At 41.9% G+C, this 19,221-nt stretch overlaps 1 protein-coding gene across 4 annotated transcripts in view; it reads right to left on the bottom strand.

Annotated features, from left to right (window-relative positions):
• Positions 1 to 19,221, bottom strand: part of ANKRD28 (ankyrin repeat domain 28) — a 194,974-nt gene that overhangs the window by 54,997 nt on the left and 120,756 nt on the right. For all 4 annotated transcript variants that reach the window (XM_089659998.1, XM_089659996.1, XM_089659995.1 and 1 more), the window contains exons 9-13: positions 17,466 to 17,544; positions 12,142 to 12,256; positions 6,768 to 6,850; positions 3,916 to 3,979; positions 1,198 to 1,266 (exon numbers count right to left, since the gene is read on the bottom strand). In XM_089659998.1, the coding sequence (XP_089516124.1) occupies positions 1,198 to 1,266; positions 3,916 to 3,979; positions 6,768 to 6,850; positions 12,142 to 12,256; positions 17,466 to 17,544 (410 nt within the window). The remainder of the gene's footprint in view (positions 1 to 1,197; positions 1,267 to 3,915; positions 3,980 to 6,767; positions 6,851 to 12,141; positions 12,257 to 17,465; positions 17,545 to 19,221) is intronic.

Raw genomic sequence — 19,221 nt, forward strand, 5'->3', positions numbered from 1 at the left:
AAATTGCCAAAAATTTGAAAATAAAAAAAGTTTCTTTGTTTCTATTATAAAATTTTTCAAACAGGTAATTTTTCTCCTTCGCTGATGTGCGTTGATGAGGCAGCACTGATAGGCAGCACTAAAGGGCACGGATAGGCAGTACTAATGAGGTGGCACGGATAGGTGGCACTGATAGACAGCACTAATGAGGTGTCACAGATAGGCGGCACTAATATGCAGCACTGATAGGCGGCACCGATAGGTGACACTGATGATGGGTACTGATAGACGGCACTGACTGGCATCACTGCTGGGCACTGACTGGCAGCACTGCTGGGCTGCACTGGTGGGTGGCACTGGTGGGCAGCACAGGTGGGTGGGCACAGGTGGGTGGCACCGCTGGGTACAGGTAGGTGGCACTTCTGGGCACAGGTGTGTGAAACTGCAGAGTGGCACAGGTGGGTGCACTGCTGGGCACAGTTGGGTGCTCTGCTGGGCACAGGTGGGCGGAGCTGATGGGCGCACAACAGGGCACAGGTGGGCGGAACTTGCGGGTGGCACTGCTGGGCACCGATCATCAGTGCCCTGATGATCGGTGCCGATCCCCGCTCTGACAACTGCCGGTTCTCGGCAGTACTTTCCTCACGATCTGACAGCGTGAGGAAAGTGCAGCCGAGAACCGGCACTTGCATTTCCCTCTGATCAGCGTGTCATTGGACACCGCTGATCAGGTGGTAAAAGGCCGCTGTGATTGGCCTTTTACCACATCACGTGATCAGCTGTGTCCATAGGACACAGCGATCACGGAGATGTGCGCGCCCCAGGAGAGCGCGTTCTGGGCGGACGTCATATGACGTCCACTCAGAACTGGCCGGCCGCAGTGCAGCCGTCATTCGGCTATCTGCGGTCGGCAACAAGTTAAACAGTGCAGCACTGCAGAGAATGTAACAGCTGTAACTTGTCAAGCAGTGGCTCCTCGGGGACAAAGTGATCCCTGTAGGCCCTTATGCCGACTAATGTCAAACTGTGGCTCAATGGCTGAGAAACAATGATCAATTAGCACAATGTTAAAGACTGAGTCAGGAAACAAGCATCTTGCCCACTGACAACAATAAAGGGAATTTATGTGTGTATGTAACTGAATTAAAAGCATTCAAAAGACTGCAGGGAAACTCTAGAGCCATGTGATTTTTGCCCCATAAGTAAACGCAACCTTACCTTCCAAACTTGTCTTTTTTATTGAAATCTGCACCTGTATTCAGCAACAAATTCAAGCACTCCAGGTTCCTGAAAATTAGATTTTGAAAGGGCTGAAAAAACACAACCAATACCAGCATGTTCAGATCAAATACGTAAAACTATGAAATCTTAAAAGCGCAAAAACTGAACTGTGATTCTGAGCAAAACATACAAGTGAATGAATTATTGATCCATGTACATTTCTAATATTTTCTATATTTCTTCATTCTGAAGAAATTGTATATTGTAAAAGCTAGACCAGCAGACAATATTTTTAGCTGGAAGGGTCAGCAATGGCACAGGTATCTATCTGTAAGGGTCGACTCACTGCAGTATGATGCAATACATTTTGTGTGTTAAGGCTTATTCTGTTAAGGAAGCCCATTCATTTTAAATGGGCTGACAGCACACTTTAACTTATGAAAAATAACACCTGAATAATTTTCAGCAGTGCAGCATATTGCACTGCATGCTATGTGCACTGTATAGCAGGCGATATGGTAGTTTCTGTATAAGTATATTTATGTGCTGTGTTAAATGAATGGCAGTGCAAAGCAAATGGTACTGAACAGTAAAATACAGTAAGCCTTGGTTCACATATATGTGGTGCGGTATAATGCATGTGATTCGCAAAGGAACCGCACTGCATTCCTGTGCGAATCACATGCGATTTGTGTGTAGTGCGACTGGAGCCATCCATTTTGTATTACTCAACGCACCTGCACCAAAAACGTGCGGGACCCTTTTTTTGGTCCGCAGTAGAATCGGATCACACGAGTATTCACACCTATGCGATCCGATTCTGCACATCGCACCGCGTTTTGTGGACCGCTTTCGCGGTGGTGTTAAGTTAACATACACACCCACAGCGGTTCACATGAACGGGGAGCGATTCTGATGCGGTGCGGAATTCGCACCGAAAATGCTGTGAATTACGCACCGCATCAGTGTGAACAAGAGCTCAAAGTTACTGCAACGCACCAGTTTGAATAGACCATAAAGGACACTTAACATAAGAAACATCTCCATTCTGAATGCCATGCGCGTTTCGGACTTCTATACTTTGAGTCACTGACACAGAACAATTATACTGATAAGGACATTATTAACTTTCCACACTGTATACTTTTTCCAGGTTAGGGACCTGGAGAGTAAAGAAGCCAGAATGTCAGCACAACAGCAAGGAAATGAACAGTTTCAATAAAAGGTAAATAGAAGCCCACTAATTTCTCTCGCTTCAAATTTATATTAAGAGCCAGTTCACACCACAAAAACGCACTCTGGATACGTGTTTGCTTACAGTTCACACCACATACGGTTTCGGCACAGTCTGCTAAGTTCCAGTATGGTTCTGTGCTGAAAAAATGCAGCATGTTCTACTTTTTTTTTTCTGCACCAGAAACTGACTAGAACTGACTGCACTGGTGTGAACTAGGGCCATTGGAATACATGGAAAACACTGTGCATGCATTTTTGATGTAGAAACAAAAAGCACCTGGCTGCATCTAGTGTGAACTAGCCCTAAGTGTATGTGTATTTAACCTAGTGTAACGATTTCAGTTCTAATGTTATGTCAGTTTTCAGCTGTTGAAAAATTAGACTTTAGCACTTTTACAAACCAAACCCTAACTTCACCGTTTAGGCATAATTTATACAAATCACAGTGAAACTGTATAATACCATGGAAATAAAAACATTTACTAAAAGTGAAATGATATGCAGTTCCAATCATTATAGTACAGAACCAAGCACTTTTGCTGACAGGTATCCATTCAAAATCCTGAGAGGCCGCAGTATTTTGGCCTGTCATACTCAAGCTATTTCCACTCAACCTGCAGGATGAACAAACATCCAATAGATTCCTCCACCCCTGGTATACAGCACAGATTGGGGAATTTCCAGCTATGGCTATCGTATTCTGACAGCTGGCATCTGCAGGAATACTTGAACAGCGGCTGCATCCAACTGGATGCTGTTGCTCTTTAGCTGCCTGGCTTCTTTGATTTTTCAGTTGACGGATGAAAGGTGGGAGGTGGCCAACAGGGCCACCCATGTAGTGAATGTCGACCAGTTCCTGAGAAACTAGCTGAAATTCCCCAGCTCAAGCATAGTACCTTCTTGCCTAGTGTAAATAATGCATCACCAGAGAAAATCAGATGCCTGTCCAATGCAAAAACATCGCCTTGTTTGTCAGTGATGTTCAGAAATGCTGTCAGTGTGATATTTGCACAAACATAAATGCAACCTTTTTACAATATTCTCACAACTTAAAAAAGAAGCTCCTACTCAAAATATTTAGGCAAATGTTTTATAGTGGAACTAAACCCACCAATTAAAAGATTTCCCAAAAACAGTTACATTCAAGGCATGCCATGAATAACAGCTGTCATGATTGCTTATGTTAGCTCTCAACTGAACTGTCAAGCCATCAAATAGCTGGTGTCATAACTGATCACATGTGCAGCACCATGGCAACTGCAGATCAACCAGAGGCTAAGATGGCAGCATCCATGGCTGTAAAGAATAGGAGGGTCTAGTCTGTTATAAACTGGCACTGCACTAAATATTGAACTTACAAAGTGAACTTCAAGTTCATCCATCAAACTGCACATCCCATGTATCTATGCTGCCTCTCTATATGCCTTTTTCTACAGCTTGCCTTTTTGCTGTAAGAGTATTAAGGTTACTGAGACATACCCTCCAGCCGCAGCTGCATGTAGACAAGTCCTGCCAAAGTCATCTGGGGTATCTATGTCAAAGCCTACAAATATAAAACATAGATTAGTATATAATAGGTATTGAACAAGAAGCTCATTCATAAAAAGGAGTCAAGTCAGTGTACAGCTTTTCCAAACTGGTGTCAAGATTGTGTCAAACACAAAGTATCAGTTAACATAAAATTTGTGTCTAACACTAAGTATTAGTTAAAATAAAAGCATGTTAAAATTATTAATAAAAATAATAATGCAAGTTGAGATTTCAGCTTACAGTGAAATCAGCAATATACTGTACATTTCCAGTACAGGTGAAGACAGCAATAAAAGCCTGGCAGAGGTTCAATATTTTACCAATAGATACAAGGGTAAACAAATGTCTGGAATTATACTTTAAAGTGAACCTATGGCCAGGTTATGGGAATTTAGGAAATTACTTTTTTCGTACAGGAACCGCACCTCATTCCTGTGCAAATCACATGCGAATTCTGTGTAGTGGGATTTGAGCCATATATTTAGTATGGCTCAAATCGCACCGCATCAAAAAGGTGTAGTACCCTTTTTTTGGTTCGCACAAGAATCGTATCGCATGGGTATTCACACACATGCGATCCAATTCTGTACATCGCACCGTGTTTTGCAATTTCGAGGTGTCAACACACACACCCGCAGAGGTTCACATGAACTGGGTGCGATTGTGATGCGGTGCGGAATTCAACATAAACCACTGCAAATTCCGCACCACATCAGTGTGAACCGAGGCTAAAAGATGCTCTTAATCACTTAGCTGAAGGCACTTCATTTCTTCCCTGAACAGCTCTGCTCACTCTACCCCCATATTCCCCTGGCAGCACTTGTGCTGTGTTTACATCAGAGATTACACATGGGAGGGAAAAGAATGTTTGGACTTTTAAGGCACATTGCTATGCAGAGCAATACAAAACAGTGTGCTGGAGCGGACAGGGGAGAGATCTGTATTGTTTACATACTCGACGATTGCCAGCAGGAAATCACCGTCCGGGACCTGGTGATCAACAGCTCAAGCTGCCAATAGTGGCGCGGGTAGGGCGCGTGTACCCCTTTGTGTGCCACTACCCCACAATACCCAGCCCCCCCCCCCCAAATACTTAACCGAGCCCCCACTTGATCAAGTAATGTGCATGAGGAGCAGTAGCTCTCCCAGGACTGTCTCTCCTCATTGGCTCCCGCTACTGTCAATCACAGCCATTGAGCCAATGAGAGAGTGGCGGGAGGGGCTGAGCCATGCTCTGTATGTGAATGGGCACACAGAGCAGTGGCTCAGGAGAGAGCCTGTTTGGGTACCCCCATAGCAATCAGCTTGCTATGGAAGCAATCGGCAGGAAGGAAGGGCCAGGAGCGCCGTCAGGGGACCTGAGAAGAGGAGGATCAGGGCTACTCTGTGAAAAACCACTGCACAGAGCAGGAAAGTTTAACATTTAAAAAAAAAAAATCTACTCTGTATTTGTTACATGTTCCCAATAATATAGCAGAACCTTGGGCGCTTTTTACTTACTTAAAAATCCTTACCTGCACTCCCTGCTTTGTAATGTTTAGCAGGGGCTGTGGAGTAATGTCTAACCTAATTAACCCTGTCTGTATTGTGTTAGCAAAACTTAATTACCAGCTATAAACTAGATTTGAACACTGACCACTGACTGTCCTAGAGAAGAACAAGAAATGTAGAAACTGCCTTGCTGAATTTTATGTTAATGAGGGATATTTGAGACCATCCCTTACTGACAAAGTCTGTCCTGAAATTCTTAGAATCAGCCATGACACCTTCTCTTTAGAAACATCTAAAAAGGTAAGAAAATGTTAATTTTAAGCATCCTATGTGAATAGGAACACACAAAACATAGTGGAGTTTTCTTAAATTTGACTGCAAAGTTGAAAATGTCCTTAGCCTTAAAAATGGAAGCCAATGCAGCAACCACATCCAAAGACAAGCAAACTGCAATATAGGTAAATTTTACTTGTGTTTAGCGATCCTTTAAAACAGAACCTGGTCACAGACTCACTAAAGTACACCATAGAATCCATTTCACCAGAAAGGTTTAAAAACCTTTGAACCTTTTGATTTGATATGTGAAAAAACTCTATTTTAATGACATTAATTAAACTTGCTTAAAATCAAATGTCATAGTTTAACCCAGAACAGTCTCAACCCTGGTTCACACTGATTCGAACTGTCGTGTGATTTGACGGTCAAAATCGCATGCAATGATCAGCAATGGAACTGTTCTAATCAGTGCAACTCTGATTTTCGATGGAGTCACACGGATTAGAAAAGTCGTTCCTGCACTACTTTTCCCGATTTGGGGTGCGACTTGCATAGACATCTGTGCATGAAGTTGCATAGATGTCTATGAAGTCGCACTGCCATCCGACTTTGAAATTGTGCGACTTCAAGTGAAGTGTAAATCCAGCGTGAACTAGAGCTTAAAATGGTGTGAGAACTAAAAATCCCCATTTTATTTATTTACAAAGTTTGCAGGAAAGGGTATATAGCAGTGTGCAGAGAGTCCTTTCAGAATTTCTAGGTCTCAAAATGAGTTGCTTACTGCAGCAGGCAAGTAAAATTTCAATTACTATACCAAATATGCATTAGTTACATGCTGAATACTTTTCACTAGTAACACAGAACACTTTCTTACATCCTCAGAATTCTTCAATCTATTATGCTATATTAATGAAAGATATTTTGCAGATATTTCTGGAAAAGTTATTTTCACATATGATCAATGCAACATGGAAATGATTACTGAAAATCTATTTTATGATCACATTATCCTCCCAGCTTCACTTAACACTAACCTGAAGAAAGGAGCTTTCTGCAGCAGTCTGAGAAACCACTCAGGGCAGCCAAGTGCAGAGGAAACATTCCATGGATGCCTCGCCTGGAATAGATCATATTTTATTGGGACTCTATTGTGAAGCATTGTGAAGCATTATTGTGAAGCATATTTGTGCGATTAGAGTGCATAACTCCCTAAAACACTCACAATTCTCCACTGATTGTATACACTGAGCCGCACTGAGGCAAGAAAAAAAAAGGCGCAAACAAACATCAACACAAATTTTAAAAAAATTTGAACTAGAAGTAATTTAAATAAAATTCTACAAAACCAGGAGTCGGGATTTTTTGCTGTGTTCTTTTGGGGAGATTTACCTTCACTTTCTGTTCCAAAAGGCACAGCATGTATGAATACATAAACTAGCCAAATACATTTTTCCTCATTCAGCCCACAAGCTGAATGTGAGAAAATCACTTGATTTTCCCAGCCAGCTATCAGAATTTCCTGTGGCACCCAGGGCTGTCAGAATACCCAGTAACTGCATCTGATCGTGTGTGATAGGACCTGTTTGGCTAAGAATTTTCTACCCAGCTCAGTCAATTTTTCAAATTGACTTTTGTGGAACCCAGTGGTGCCAACAGTATCACCCCGGGCACGCTTCTCCATTCCGTGCTCTCCAGTGTGATCAGGGATCTGAAGAACAGATCCGCTGATGGTGCCGATTTACCATAGAGCTGGCTGTGGACCAGATGGTCCCAAGCCATCTCTATGAACCTGGGAGGCCAGACGTGACATCACTGGCAGATGTAAATACTGCCCTTTTTTTGCTAAAAAGCTTTTTCTTTGTTAATATCATGCTTTCCAGCATAGAGGATAGATGTGGGGTCTTATAAACCCCACATCTCTCCATAAAGAGGACCTGTCATGCCTTAATCCTATTACAAAAGATGTTTATATTTCTTGTACTAGTGCCTGGCAGCACTAAGGTCGTTGGTTCAAATCCCAGCAACGGCACCACCTGCCTGGAGTTTGCATGTTCTCCCTGTGCCTGCGTGGGTCTCCCCGGGGTACTCCGGTTTCCTCCCACACTCCAAAAGACATGCTGGCAGGTTAATTGGATTCTGTCTAAATTGTCCCTAGTATGTGTATGTATGAATGTGAGTTAGGGACCTTAGATTGTACACCCCTTGAGGGTTAGGGACTGATGTGAATGTACAATATACAGTTGCAAGAAAAAGTATGTGAACCCCTTGGGATTACGTGGAGTTTTGCATGAATTGAGCATAAAATGTGCTCTGAACATCATCTAAGTCACAACAATAGAAGAACACAGTCTGCTGAACATAATACTACACAAACATTAGATGTTGCCATGGTTTCATTGCACATAACATGTAAACATTCACAGTGCAGGGAGGAAAAAGTATGTGAACCTTTGGACTTAATAACTGGTTGACCCTCCTTTGGAAGCAATAACCTCAACCAAACGTTTCCTGTAGTTGCAGATCAGACCTGCACAACAATCTGGAGTAATTTTGGACCACTCCTCTTCACAAAACTGTTTCAGTGTAGCAATATTCTTGGGATGTCTGGTGTGAATCACTCTCTTAAGGTCATGCCACAGCATTTCAATCGGGTTGAGGTCAGGACTCTGACTGGGCCACTCCAGAAGGCGTATTCTGTGCTGTTGCAGCCATTGTTTTGTTGAATTACTTGTATGCTTTGGGTCATTGTCCTGTTGCATCACCCATCCTCTGCGGAGCTTCAGTTGGCAGACAGATGGTCGTACGTTTTCCTGCAAAATGTCTTGATAAACTCTGGAATTCATTTTCCCATCAATGACAACAATTCGTCTAGGCCAGTGATGGCGAACCCGTGGCACGCGTGCCACAGCCGGCACGCCGAGCCTTATCTGTGGGCACGCCAGGAGAATCCAGCGGCGCGCTGTCTTCCCGGCTGTAGTGTGCGTGACAGCCGGGTCCCAAGTGCGCATGCACAAGAAGCACTGCTCTTTGTGAATGGTAAGGCAGTACCTGGGACACATGACAGATCCCAGAAGCCGCCGGACCAATCACAAAGCGCAGCGCTTCTCGCGCATGCGCACTGGGCATCCGGCTGTCCGCCCACACTACAGAAGCCGGGAAGACAACGCGCGGCTGGATAAAGGAACAGGTAAGATAAAAAAAAAAACTCTCCGGAAGTAAGAGCGGGTACCTGTCAAATTCAGGTACCCGCTCCCCCTCCCTCCCCAAAGGTCAGCAGTCATCCCTGTGCTGTCCGCAGTCTCTGGTCATCCCTGTGCTGTCCGCAGTCTCTGGTCATCCCTGTGCTGTCCGCAGTCTCTGGTCATCCCTGTGCTGTCCGCAGTCTCTGGTCATCTCCTGTGCTGTCCGCAGTCTCTGGTCATCTCCTGTGCTGTCCGCAGTCTCTGGTCATCCCTGTACTGTGTCCGCAGTCTCTGGTCATCTCCTGTACTGTGTCCGCAGTCTCTGGTCATCTCCTGTACTGTGTCCGCAGTCTCTGGTCATCTCCTGTACTGTGTCCGCAGTCTCTGGTCATCTCCTGTACTGTGTCCGCAGTCTCTGGTCATCTCCTGTACTGTGTCCGCAGTCTCTGGTCATCTCCTGTACTGTGTCCGCAGTCTCTGGTCATCTCCTGTACTGTGTCCGCAGTCTCTGGTCATCTCCTGTACTGTGTCCGCAGTCTCTGGTCATCTCCTGTACTGTGTCCGCAGTCTCTGGTCATCTCCTGTACTGTGTCCGCAGTCTCTGGTCATCTCCTGTACTGTGTCCGCAGTCTCTGGTCATCCCTGTACGGTGTCCGCAGTCTCTGGTCATCCCTGTACTGTGTCCGCAGTCTCTGGTCATCCCTGTACTGTCCGCAGTCTCTGGTCATCCCTGTACTGTGTCCGCAGTCTCTGGTCATCCCTGTACTGTGTCCGCAGTCTCTGGTCATCCCTGTACTGTGTCCGCAGTCTCTGGTCATCCCTGTACTGTGTCCGCAGTCTCTGGTCATCCCTGTACTGTGTCCGCAGTCTCTGGTCATCCCTGTACTGTGTCCGCAGTCTCTGGTCATCCCTGTACTGTCCGCAGTCTCTGGTCATCCCTGTACTGTTAATTAGTTTGCACTACTGTACGAGTTGTTTTTTCTAAACCAAAAGCTCGATATTCAGGTTTCATTGCAGTGTTGGCACTTTGAAAGAAATAAGTTGGTTTTGGGTTGCAGTTTGGGCACTCGGGCTCAAAAAGGTTCGCCATCACTGGTCTAGGCCCTGAGGCAGCAAAGCAGCCCCAAACCATGATGCTCCCTCCGCCATGTTTCACAGTGGGGATGAGGTTTTGATGTTGGTGTGCTGTGCCTTTTTTTCTCCACACATAGTGTTGTGTGTTCTTCCCAAACAACTCAATCTTGGTTTCATCTGTCCACAGTATATTTTGCCAGTAGTGCTGTGGAACATCCAGGTGCTCTTTTGCAAACTTCAAACGTGCTGCAATATTCTTTTTGGACAGCAATGGCTTCCTCCGTGGTGTCCTCCCATGTACTCCATTCTTGTTTAATGTTTTCCTTATTGTAGATGTGTCAACAAAAATGTTAGCATGTGCCAGAGATTTCTGTAGGTCTTTAGCTGACACTCTGGGATTCTTCTTTACCTCATGCAGCATTCTGCGCTGTGCTCTTGCAGTCATTTTTACAGGACGACCACGCCTAGGGAGAGTAGCAACAGTGCTAAGCTTTCTCCATTTGTAGACAGTCTGTCTTACCGTGGACACATGAACATCAAGGCTTTTGGAGATACTTTTGTAACCCTTTCCAGCTTCATGCAAGTCAACAATTCTTGATCGTAGGTCTTCTGAGAGCTCTTTTCTGTGAGGCATGGTTCACATCAGACAGTGCTTCTTGAAACCAGTAAACCCAAAACAGGTGTGTGTTTTTTAAGGGCAGGACAGCTGTCAGCAACACATCCAATATCAACACACTGATTGGAGTCAAGGTTGGCTCACTCCTGGCTCCAATTAGCTCTGGGAGAAGTCATTAAGTTAGGGCCTCACATACTTTTTCCTCCCTGCACTGTGAATGTTTACATGGTATGTGCAATTAAACCATGGCAACATCTAATGTTTGTGTAGTATTATGTTCAGCAGACTGTGTTCTTCTATTGTTGTGACTTAGATGACGTTCGGAGCACATTTTATGCCCAATTCATGCAAAACTCCACGTAATCCCAAGGGGTTCACATACTTTTTCTTGCAACTGTATATGTGTAAAGCGCTGCATAATTGATGGCGCTATATAAGTACCTGAAATAATGAAATAATAGGAATAAAAGTGATTAAAAAAAATGAACAGTGTAAAAATAAAAAATTGTTGGGGATCCGGAGTACTTTTTTTTTTTTTAGCAATTACATGATTTTTACATGTAGGAGAAAAATGCCAGAATTGACCTGGGTGGAAATTAAAGATATGCACTGATGCTGCTAAACCTGGCCTAGGTATCCAAACATCAATGTACCCTCAGGGGTACAAAAGGGTTAAGCAAAATATAATAAAGACAGAAAACCTTTAGGTTTAATAAAATTGCTGGGCCGGGTCTAAAAAATTAAGTAACCTAAAAAAAACTGAAATACAGTTAGGTCCGTTAATATTTGGACACAAGCACAATTTTAGGTTTTTTTTCAGCTATTTACCAAAACATATTCAAGCTATAGTTATATAATGGATATGGGCTGAAAATGCATACTCTCACAGATTTAATTTGAGGATATGTACATCAAAATTAGAAGAAGGGTTTAGGAATTACTGCTCTTAAGAGTAGCCATCCCCCCTTTTTCGAGAGACCAAAAGTAATTGGACAATTGAAGCAAAAGCTGTTTCATGGCCAGGTGTGGGCTACTCCGTTGTTTCTTCATCAATTAAGCAGGTAAAAGGTCTGAAGTCCATTCTAAGTGTGGTATTTGCATTTGGAATCTATTGCTCTGAACCTTCATCATACGTTCAAAGGAGCTGTCCATGCAAGTGAAACAGACCATTGTAAGGTTTCAAAAACTAAACAAATCCATCAGAGAGATAGCAGCAACATTAGGAGTGGCCAAATCAAAAGTTTGGTACATTCTGAGGAAAGAAGATTTCCTCTTACTTCATGTTTTAGCTATGAGAGAGGGGTTCATAACTCTCCCTTACTCTATCCAAAAAAAGCTTTTTAAAGCTCTACTTTAAAGTGCACTTAAAATATTTTCCATTCTCATTTTCCCTAAAATGTTATATATTTATCTACATAACTTTTTTTTTAACATGAACCAATTTCTGAAAATTCATTCATTTGAGTATGGTGACTTTTCAGCGCTGTGACAAAGGAACATACAACAAGAATACTTACTGAAGTATCTACCACTTACTTTGCTGTATCTGCACCACTGGTAATTAAAGTGTTAATGAGGAGCTCATGGCCATATCTAGCTGCTATGTGCAATGGTGTGTTTCCATTCTTATCTTCACAGTCTATCTCTGCTCCTGTGGTTGGAAAAATAATAAATGGCATGCATCAAGTAATGTTTGTTGCAAGTGTAAATAAGATACTTCTGTCTGCCTTAAAAAAAAAAAAATCAATGAAAATACTAAATAAATCTCAGGAATTGGCCAATTAGCTTAAAACTTTTCAGCTACTTCTAATGTTCCCCAGAGAAGCTCACCATACCCGACACAAGCAGAGATGCTCGCAAATAACTCAAACATTTTGGTTTGTCTCTGCAAATAGTATCATAAATAACTCTGCTAATCATGGTTTGTAAGTAAACTGACCACAGAACATAAACCCTGTGCAATTTAAAGTGTTACTAAACCCAAGACCCTGCATTCATTATATCAGTATTTACACAACACGTAAATGCAATTATTGTAGTAAATCTAAACTTCTAAATGCTTTCTCATCAGCAGTATATAGCAGTCGTGTGATCAGTATCCAGCTGAGCACTGGTTAAAACTTGTAGGAGGAGTTTTTATTCTGCTCTGACTGTCCTATGAGGCTCCATAATCCCTGACCCTCTGTTTGGACAGCACTGATTGGCCCTTTGACAATTGCATGCACCTTCCAAGGGGGGGGACCTCTTGAAATACACACTAAACTGAGCATGTGCAGAGCAACTCCTAGAGCTCTATACTATCAGCAGATGGATTGGGGACAGTAGAAGAGGGGAAAGATCAGAGAAGACAGGATCAAACAGCCTTTTTACACAATTTAGAGGAATAACCCCCTTAGGTTCCATAATGAATATAACAAGCATGCTTTACTGCATCTACAGACTGATTTTACTGCTGTGCATTTAGTTTAAGGAATCTTTTCTGTGGAGAATAATAAATTATGTGCAATCACATACTTGTAGGAGTCAACACTCCTGTGTGCCTACTGCTTCTTAGCGGTTTTAACTGAACAGGTCTAAAAAAAAATAAAAAAAATAAACCCAACCCTCTGCTCCCCAAAACAAACAGAGCTTCCATCATGTGTTATGAGAGAATATGGATGGCTACAGACAAGCAGGGCAAGACAGTAATTCAGTTACAGACCAGGACGATCAAATCACACACCAACAAATGGTCTATATTCAGACGGCAACATGAAATACACTTAGTGTATTAGCCCACAATTTAATATTTCTGATATGCTTCTGTGTTACATTGTACTTGTATTAAAAATTATCCTGTTCTCTTTGCATTGCTTTACTTGTGTGAAATAACTGGTGATCCTGCCAGTTCCCCTGCTTTCCTATTTCAAACTGAATACACCGGGTATGAAAGCACATCCCAGTGTGATCAGTTTTATTCTTTGCATTCTACTTGGGAGCACAGCCTGCCTGTACTCCACTGCTCATATTTCTTTTGACACATCCCCCTGCACAGCTAATTACTGTGAAGATAAGTGTACTGCTGTTTCTCCGACTTCTGCTCAGCTCCTCACAGTGCATTTTTGCATGCATTGTGCACAGGACTATGTCAATGCTCCACCCAAGCCGCCACCCCCCATCTTCATCAGGAGTTTCCACTCCCACCCTAAGCCACTGAATAAAAAAAAAAAAAAATATATAATATATATATATATATATATATATATATATATATATATATATATATATATATATATATATAAAGCATTTATAATGTATATACACCGATCAGCAGTAACTTTACAACCACTGACAGGTGAAGTACATGACACTGATTATCTTGTGACAACGGGATCTGAAAGTGGGTGGGATATATTAGGCAGCAAGCATGTTGTCCCTGAGGTCGATATGTTGAAAGCTGGGGAAAACAAAAAACGTGCAAGTGTAAAAATTTGAGCAACTTTGATGCTGAGACGAGAAGGGAGTGGGATGGTAGCTCTTGTTATTGTACTTCAACTTACACTTTAATGCACTGGCACAAGAGCGTTAGCATGACAGCTAGGCATGTACAATTTTCAGAAGGAATGTTCAGTGTGAGCCTCCATAATCATCTTGTGCTGAGCAGTCCCTTTTAATAAGGTGGTAGGAAATGGCAGCTCCTTTACTAACCTCATGACAGGTATACTTTAGGAGTATTGGTCTTCTTATTACTTTGTCAAACATATACATATGCCCGATTTTACCAAAAGACATAGGGAAGAAATTGAATATACACATAAGGAGGTATGCAGGAAATCATGAAGGAAACATTGCTTTAGATGCTCTGTTCACAAGCAGTGCGAGTGTGTGTAGGTGGGCTGGTGGGTGTTTACCCATATACTGTAGAAAGCGGATGATTTATGCTTCAAGAAAAACACTGCTTAAAGGGAAATTTATGGTTTTGGGATACATTTGCTTTTGTTTACACAAAAATAACACAATGTGCACCCATGACACTGGTGTCACAAAAAAATACAACGGAAGTAGATTACTGTAGTCTCGCTGAAATTATGCACAATGCCATTAGAACAGACTAGTCATAGAAAGATGGTGAGACTGGAGCATCAATGACTTGTGTTAGTGTAGGTTCACACTGCATGCCACACGTGATTCATTTTGAATGGCTCAAATCACACCGCATCCGCACGAAAAAGGTGCAAGCAGCTATTTTGTCCACATTGCAATTGGATTGCATGGGTGTTTATACAGATGCGAGCTGGTTCAGGCAAATGCACTGCGTTTTGTGACCTGCTTTTAGGATGTCGTTCATTTTTAACTCACACCCGCAGCACATTGCGTGAACACAGTGCGATTACTATGTGGTGTGGGAAACGCAAAGGAATTGCTGAGTTTGCCACAATGCATTACTGTGAACCGGGGCTCAGTGTAAATTTGAACTTTAGCTATTTAGTTCTATATAAAAAAAAAAAAAGTGGATTTTGGTACAGCAGCTTAATATAGCGCACCAAACGCGTGAAAATGAACCCTTAAAGGGACTCTAAAAGGCAGAAGTTTTTTTTTACCTTTGTGCATTCTATGCATGAAGGTTAAAAAATCTTCGGTACAATCTCCCCCGCAGCCCCCTCAACACATAGCCTAAACTTGATCGCGATCCAGCGCTATGCACGAGAGCAGCTGCTCTCCCGGGTCTCTTTCTCCTCATTGGCTCAGACACAGCAGTGGGAGCCATTGGCAGCCAGTAAGGTGGGAGCAGGGGCGGGGTCTTATACACACACTGAGCAGGTCTCAGGAGCGAGCAAGCATGAGTGCCCCCAGAGCAAGCGACTTGCCCTGGAGGCACTCAGCAGGAGGGAGGAGCCAGGAGAGCCAACGAGGAACCTAAGAAGGGGAGCATCGGGGCAACTCTGTGCAAAACCATTGCACATAGTAAGTATAACATGCTTTTTACACCTTTAATAATCATCAATAATTCTTATATTTTTGAAAAAGTACATTTTGTTTTATCCCTGAGAATAAACAAAAACATAAGAAAAAAAAAAAATTACACTCCATTAGCTCATTACACATAAAACAGCATTTTACTTAAATCAATTGGAGAGGATTTAACATGATTCAGCACTCATATTCATGAAGTAACTTGCTAGATGGAAGATCAGTAAACAAGATTATTAGTGCATGTTTTGTGAGATTATCTTTATAGTGCACTGGTAAGGATTGTATAGACCAATGAAAAATAAGGAAACGCCCTCAGTCATTTATCTTGAAATGTCTGATCTTTCAAAGAATTCCTATCCTCATTTACAGATTATATGGGACATGTAAAGCTGAATCATTTATGTCACACCACAACTGAGTGCTGATATAAACATAAAAATGGCAAATCCATAAAACTTAAAAACAAAATTTTAAATAGTTAAATATAAGGCTCCATAATCTGTGGTATTTCAGCTTTACAGGGGTGAAATTAATTGAAAGTGTCATTATCAAATCCACGTGTGTCACATACCATAAATTTACTTCTTTAGTATGCAGTAAAAAAAATAAAAAAATAAAAATGTAACCACTGAAACTACAGACCTCCCACGTTCCATTCACCCCCCTCATGTGAGGGTCATCTCCTACTACAGTACTTCTGGTTAACACGATGACCTCTTGATGCTCTTGTTCTAATAACCTATTTACCCTGAGGTTTATTTTTGAACTGAGATTTCAACCATCAAGGAATGGTGGTCTTGTTACAATTGGAAATTACTCGTTTTCTCCTGTTTCAGTATAACATACTTAATAGGCTGTTGTAAATGTACATTGATACCTTAATAAAAACATTACGGAACACAAAAAAATTGTAACCACTTAATTTTTCCTTTAATGCTATGTCAGTTACAAAATCAGTAGTAGTATTGGAGTTAGCACTTTTCATAAAATTCTGGCTCCATGCTAACAGTAAAACTCCAAAGGTCATTTCACCTCTTCCTGACAAACATAGGCATATATGTGGCCCCACTGGACTGGGCTTTTTAACATGGGGCCACAATTTGTCTACGTGCTGGGAGTGCGCAGCACGGTGCACTCCCAGCACAGAGACCAAGCTCACTGGGAGCCCCGGGTTCCGTACTAACGTATGGGACCCGGATCTCCCGATCCTGGGTACCCTGAATGCTGTGATAGCCTCTGACTGGCTATCACAATGATCAGTCGATTTGAAGTTGGCATCCATCTTTTCTTTTTCGTTGAATGGAGGAGAGAGATACATGGTCTCTCTCTTCTTGCAGAGAGGAAAAGAAATGAAAAAACAAAACAAAAAAAAAAAAAAAAAAAAACCTAGATCAAGGTTTGATCTGTGTCAGTGCCAGGGTTAGTGTTGGGGTCAAAGGTCAATATCAGTAATTTTGTTTTTAATTGTTTTCAATTAGTATTAGTGTCAGTGTGTTTTAGGTAGGATAAAAAGAAAAAGCAAAATGCGCACTATTGTTTCTGGGCTGTACTACGAGTACATACAACAGCTAACAAGCACATATGTGGCATCGCTGAGACCGCTAGGAGCAGGAGAATGTATCTGGATTGTTCTTTGGTGGTAGGTTATGGTAGTAGCAAGAAATATACAGCTAAATTTTAAACAGATTTTTACGATTTTGGGCCAGTTTTTTTTTTTTTTTAATTTAAAAAGAAAAAAACAAAAACAAAACAAGGTATAAACCACCTGGATGCACAAAGCAGTTGTGATGATATGTACGGTTTAACTAACACGTCAAAGTAGCAAAATTGTGCTTAGACATTAACATTTGTTTTACCCTTCGGTGGGAAGGGGTTAAACAAAACAGGCTCAAAACTAAATGAATTACCATTCTGGATAATTATTTGGGACCTGGAAAAGCGACCATGGATGGCAGTCATGTGAAGAGGAGTCTTCCCATCTTTACTCTACAAAAAATGAAATTCTGATAAGAAAAAAAAAAAGCTGCATATTGTCACAAAGTTTAACAACTCTAAAATATCCACACTGTATACATGTGTATATGCATCAGTTTCTGCATTTCAGCACGTTACTGGAATTCACTGGACCATATAAAAAGAATTCTGACAAAAAGACTGCATGCAAGTTGCTCAATAATAGTTTATGTAATATGGGCATTTAAATAAATTTGGCTCAGTTTATACTGCCCATAGGATCAATACAGATGGCGGTTTGCGGTGTTAAGAGTATTGTTAACAATACAGTTTTTTCAAAATCCACTAACACATGTTTTCCCACTAGCAACTGATCAAATGTGTATGGTAAAATAAATAGGCAGAAGTAATATCGAGAGAAAGTTGCATATCAAGAGTCCATTGCCAATGGCTCCTGCTGCCGTCTCTGTGTCCTGTGAGAGGGGAGAGTGCCGCTGTAGATGGGCACAGCACTGGATCGAGGACTCAGGTAAGTATTTATTGAAGGCATCCATACAACTGGTAAATTTTGTTATCTTAATGCAGGGAATGCATTAAAGTGAGGCTCCGGGCTGCAGTATTTGTAGCTGCTGATTTTTAATATAAGGACGCTTACCTGTCCAAGGATCCAGTGATGTCCTCACCCAAGTGGATTCTTCAGCTTTGAGTGCAGGAGCCAGCATCTTAAGTAAGGGAAACTGGAAGTGAAGCCCTGAGGGTTCACAGCCAGTTTCCTACTCCACGCTGCCCTTTGTGGATGGGTCAGTCTTCAGGGACCTGTGAAGTGTCCCACAAGGCTGCAGGGAACGGTGGGGGCCAAACTTCTGGTTCACATCACCGTGGTGCATCTGACCGCAAGTGGAAGCAGGTACCTTTCAAAACCAGTCCCCCCCATAAAGTGACAAATGTGGCAGTGGAAGGAGGGAGGATGCAGACAAGCAAAACTTCCCCTTTTGGGTGAATTTCCGCTTTAAGGTAATAAAAGTCTTGACTTTCGAACCACTTTAATTTTATTAGAAATAATAAACTGTCTGCTCTCCTCAGCCTCTATACTGGTCTCCAAATGGAAGCCCAGCAAAATCAAAACTTTTACAAGGTTGACATGTAGTTTTCACTAAAGGTAACCTTAGCTTATGCATATTTTCATCATTACCTCAGTTTGTGACAAGTTTACCCCAGCCCTAACAAAATGCTATTTTAGTGTCTTCTGAAGCAGAAAAGTGAGAGAGAAGAAAAAAAATAATAAAAAGCCAGGATGCAATCATTTTCTGTACCTACTGTATCCCACTTTTATAGGAATTAACATTGCAAAAACCTACTGTAATTGACAGCTGCATCACAAACTACAGACTGCTTAATACCTATAAAGCTAAGCTTTTTAACACCGAAAATAAGACACTACTCCTCAGATGCACAGCAGCCTTTCTCATGTCAAGCAAAATGACAAACTCCTAAGTATTTTCAGAATATCAAGTAAGCTTGTTCAACCATAATAAATGTGCTGTATGTTTAACACACTTCCCAAATGCATTTTCAAGTCAAGTCATCCATGCAGTGCATGAAAAGTAGGTCAGCTTTGACTTAATTTTGGTCTTTTATAAAATGCACTTAGGATTGAACCCCACAAGAAACCACATCTTTGACTTGATGTAGTACACTCAGTGCTAGTGG

The sequence above is a fragment of the Staurois parvus genome, unplaced genomic scaffold (assembly GCF_062004578.1).
Source record: "Staurois parvus isolate SC_StPar_1 unplaced genomic scaffold, SC_StPar_1.0 ptg001194l, whole genome shotgun sequence".
NCBI classification, from domain to species: Eukaryota; Metazoa; Chordata; class Amphibia; order Anura; family Ranidae; genus Staurois; species Staurois parvus.